Source organism: Leptonychotes weddellii, unplaced genomic scaffold (assembly GCF_054177405.1).
Source record: "Leptonychotes weddellii isolate Sample4059 unplaced genomic scaffold, ASM5417740v2 HiC_scaffold_10324, whole genome shotgun sequence".
In the NCBI taxonomy this organism is placed as follows: Eukaryota; Metazoa; Chordata; class Mammalia; order Carnivora; family Phocidae; genus Leptonychotes; species Leptonychotes weddellii.
The window spans coordinates 392-5,043 of record NW_027679876.1 but is presented as its reverse complement, the minus strand read 5'-3'; the positions used below and the strand labels follow the sequence as shown (position 1 = coordinate 5,043).

Here is a 4,652-nt window from a genome sequence, read left to right as displayed (position 1 = left end):
TCTTGCCGAAGATCACAGATTTGCTAAGTACAGGTGGAAGATTTTCGATTCCAGTTTTGCAACTTTCCAGCCCACCAGTCTTCCCGACAACAGTTAACCTACAGCATGTACAGTGGCTCTTGGGGCCCCTGATGCTTCCTCTTTTACCATTTACTCCTGCCTGGATCATGGTCTCTGCTAACTTATTTCTTTCTCCACTTAGATGGAGAGGTCCCTGGAGTCGGGCAACATGACCAGAGTTCAGGAGTTTGTTTTGCTGGGTTTGTCCACCAGGCTAGACATAAGGGATGTCCTGTTTGCCGTCTTCCTGACCCTCTACCTGCTGGCCCTCCTGGAGAACATGCTCATCATCTACCTCATCTGCAGTCACAACGAGCTCCGCAAGCCCATGTACTTCTTCCTGGGCAACCTCAGCTGCCTAGAGATGTGCTACGTGTCAGTGACCATGCCCAGACTACTCGTGGGGCTGAGGACTGGACCCTGCCATGTGTCCTTCACAGCCTGCATGACCCAGCTCTTCTTCTTCATCTCCCTCATCTGCACGGAGTGCACCCTCCTGGCCTCCATGGCCTATGACCGCTATGTGGCCATCTGCTGCCCACTCCACTACCCACTGCTCATGAGGCCTCAGGTCTGCCTGGGCTTGGCCTTGTCCTCCTGGCTTGGGGGGCTGCTGGTCTCGGTGATCAAAACAGCATGCATTGCCAGCCTGTTCTACTGCGGCCCCAATGTCCTCAACCACTTCTTCTGTGACGTCTCCCCTCTGCTCAACCTGTCCTGCACCCATGTGGCCCTGACCGAGCTGGTGGACTTCATCTCTGTCATCATCATCCTCTGGGGCTCCCTCCTTGTAGCCATAGCCTCCTATGTGGCCATCGGGAGGGCTGTGCTCCGCATGCCTCAGCCGCTGCCCGTCACAAAGCCCTCTCCACCTGTGCCTCCCACCTGGTGGTGGTGGGCATCTTCTACTCAGCCACTCTCTTCATCTATGCCCATCCCAGCCACATAGAAGCCATGGACCTCAACAAGGTGCTGTCAGTCATCTACACAGAGGTCATGCCCATGTGCAACCCAGTCATCTACTGCCTACGGAACAGGGAAGTCCAGGCAGCATTTCGTAGAACCCTATACTGGTCCTGAAGCTGACCAGCTGACCAGGGCATGGGGAGATCTCAGGTTATCAATACTTTTCATTTTTATTGAGATATAATTCACATGCTATACACTTCACCCTTTAAAATGTGCAATTCGTCAGGTTTTAGTATATTTACAAAGCTATGCACCATCACCACAATCTAATTCCAGAATGTTTTCATCACTACCAAGAAAACCCATACACATTAGAAGTCACTCCCCAAACCCGGCCGGCCAGCCTTAAAAAACTGCAAATCTTCTTTGTTTCTATGGATTTGCCTGTCTTGGACATCTTGTATAAATGAAATCATATAATATGTGGCCTTTTCTGTGGCTTCTTTCACTTAGTGTAATATTTTCGAGGCATATGCATGATGTAGCACATATCAGTACTTCATTCCTTTTTATGGCCGAATAATATTCCATTGTATGGATATACCATTTTTTATTTACCCATTAATCAATTGATGGATATCTAGGTTGTTTTCACCTTTTGGTTATTGTGAAATCTTATGAAGCTTTTTTTTTTTAAAAAAGAATTAATTATATCTCTTTATAGTTACATGGAGGCCTGACATTTGTATATGAAAAGGTAAAATTTTGGAGTAAAGTTTTAAATAAATCTTTAAATTTTTTAAAATATTTTTTTATTAGTAGGGTCTATACCCAATGTGGGGCTTGAACTCACAACCTCCAGATCAAGAGCTGCATACTCTACTGACTGAGCCAGCCAGATGCCCCAATAAATCTTTAAATTTTTAAAATTTGAAGACAAGAATTCTGGAAGAGTAAAAACATTTTTTTTTTGCAAATTTCAAGATTAATGAAAGTTATTAACTGAAATTGATACAATGCTTCTGGAGGGTAATTTGGCAATATGCATAAAAAAACCTGAATGTGCGTGGGATTTGACAGCATACCGGTTAAAAATCTTTTGCCAGGAAAATAAGTTAGGATGCTTGCAGCAATGCATTTTGTGCTTTTATTTTTTTATTTAATTTAATTTTTTAAAGTATTTATTTATTTGGGAGCGAGAGCGAGAGTGAGAGAATGAGAGAGAGAACACGAGGGGGTAAGGTCAGAGGGAGAAGCAGACTCCCTGCCGAGCAGGGAGCCCGATGCGGGACTCGATCCCGGGACTCCAGGATCATGACCTGAGCCGAAGGCAGTCGCCTAACCAACTGAGCCACCCAGGCGCCCCTACACAGATATTTCAAGTCTGTCACATCTAGTGCCTTGGGCAAGCTGTTCCATCTGAATGCTGTGATCTTCCTTGTCCTCCCAGTGCGTGCAGACACCTTTGAGGGCTGGCTTCCGGGTCCCTTTGTTATGGAGCGTTCCTTAATCACCCTGATACTGAGGCACGAATGCATCTCTCCTCTTTCCGTCCTTCTGTGGCTCTCACTTCACACAAGTGAGAATATACAGACCACAACAGGAGCGCTGCAAAACCATGGACCCCATCACTCTCGTTCAGTGATGCCAATGCTCAGAACAGTGCCTGGTACATGTTAGCTGCTCAGTGAATTTGGTGTAATAAATAAGTGAACAATTCACTGAAGAAAGGTAAAGTCTTCACCATCTCCATACTTCCAAAGATGCATGACTATTATAACACCTGCTGCCTATAGAGAATTTGCTGAATTCCAGGCCCTATGCAAAGCCCTATATATAGATTTGTCGCATTTTAAGCCTTACAGCTGCACTGTCAGGGAGATACGTGTGACAAAGAGTGTTGTCATCTACCAACATCACTCCTTCCTTCTGCTTTTAGTAATAGATCCACCAGATCTCAGCTGGAAACATAGCCACCCAGAAAAAAATGTTTCCCAGCTCTTCTCTTGTCCCTACATGGGGTCATAGGAGTATGCGCTGGACAAAGTTTTAGGATATGCTTTTTAGGGGAAAGATACTTTCCTGTACTTCCTTCGCTCTCCTCCTCTTCTGGTTGGAATGCAGACATAATGGCTGGAACTGGAGCAGCTATCTTGGACCCTGACCTGGAAGCTTCATGCTGAGAATGGTGGAACAAGATAGGGGGACTCAAGTTCTTTGACATTTTGGACTGTCTAATCAACCCTAAATCAATGCTGTGACGTTGATGAGAAATTAGTTCTATCCTGTTTAAGCAACTGTTTTTCAGCTGAACCCATCACCTAACTGATATGATGCTGTATTAGTCAGCTATTACTACAATACTGGTATGTAACAAGCAATCAAAAACATTTTTTTTCCCTGGCTTGTAGATCTACGGTTGACTGGTGGTGTTCTGCTTCAGGCTGTGGGTCACGTTTAGGTCTGTTCCACTTGTTTCTTATGCCAGAACTAGGATATGCTCTTCTCAAGCCAAATAGCAAGAAGGCAGTGGAAACAGTTAGTACTTCTTTTTTAAAAATATGTTTTTAAAGATTTATTTATTTATTTATTTTAGAGAAAAAGAGCATGAGCAGGGCTAGGGGCAGAGGGACAGGGAAAGAGAATCCACAAGCAGAGTCCCTGCTGAGCACAGAGCCCCACATGGGGCTCAATCCCAGGACCCTGAGATCGTGACCTGAGCCAAAACCAAGAGTCAGCCGCTTAACCAACTGAGCCCCCCAGGTGCCCCCAGTTGGTGCTTCTTTAGGCATCAGCTCAGAACTCTCAATCTGATCCACATTCCACTAGCCAAAGTGGATTATATGGCCAAGCAAAAGTCATCAGGAACAGGGAAGTATATTTTATCCAGAGTAAAGTCATGATAAGGACAGTGAGTAGAGAGGAATTGTGAGCAAATAATACAATATACCTGAAATAATTCTATTATTTGTATTTTATATAAGTAAATTAGGGTCAAGAGATTTTTAAAACCACTTAATTGAGGTACAATTGATGTGCAAAAAGCTATACATATTTAATGTACATGACTTTAAACTAGGATCTTGAAGAGAAATCTGCATTCCATGTTCATTGTAACGTTATTCACAATAGCCAAGATATAGAAACAACCTAAATGTCCATTGACAGGTGAATGGATAAAGAAAATATGACATATACATACAATGGAATATTATTTAGTCCCCCGCCCCCAAAAAAGGGGAATTCTTGCCATTTGCAACAACATGATGAACCTGGAGAACATTATGGTAAGTGAAATCAGCCAGACACAGAAAGACACGGTATGGTATTCTTTTAGGGAGCAGAGATCTGGTGCCCATTCCCAGCTAAGGAGGCTCAGTTCTGCAGGCAGAGCTATGATCATGAGCATCCAGGAGCACAAGGTACCTGAGTCAGATGGGCACAAAAGAAGTTGTAGCATTAGAGATGCTGCCTGTGTGACCTTGAGCAACTTACTGAACTTCTCTGAACGTCGCCTTCCTCAACTCTAATTGGGAAGAGGCATCAACCTACCCCACGTTGACTGATTTATCACAAGGTAAAATTTACAGAGTGGTTTGCATCAGCTAAAGGGAGGGAGGAAGTTGTGTCAACTGATACTACATATTTTCCAAACTATTTGAACTAAATCGTCTCATTTCTCA

The 4,652-nt window shown here is 44.0% G+C and overlaps 1 protein-coding gene across 1 annotated transcript; it reads left to right on the top strand.

The window, feature by feature from the left end:
• The first annotated feature begins 202 nt into the window (after positions 1–202).
• On the top strand, positions 203–1,319 carry LOC102733659 (olfactory receptor 6Z7-like). Its single transcript, XM_006732769.3, is given in 2 exon segments — positions 203–899; positions 902–1,319. Coding segments are annotated over 2 exon segments (936 nt in total). The 3' UTR covers positions 1,141–1,319.
• The last annotated feature ends 3,333 nt before the right edge of the window (positions 1,320–4,652 follow it).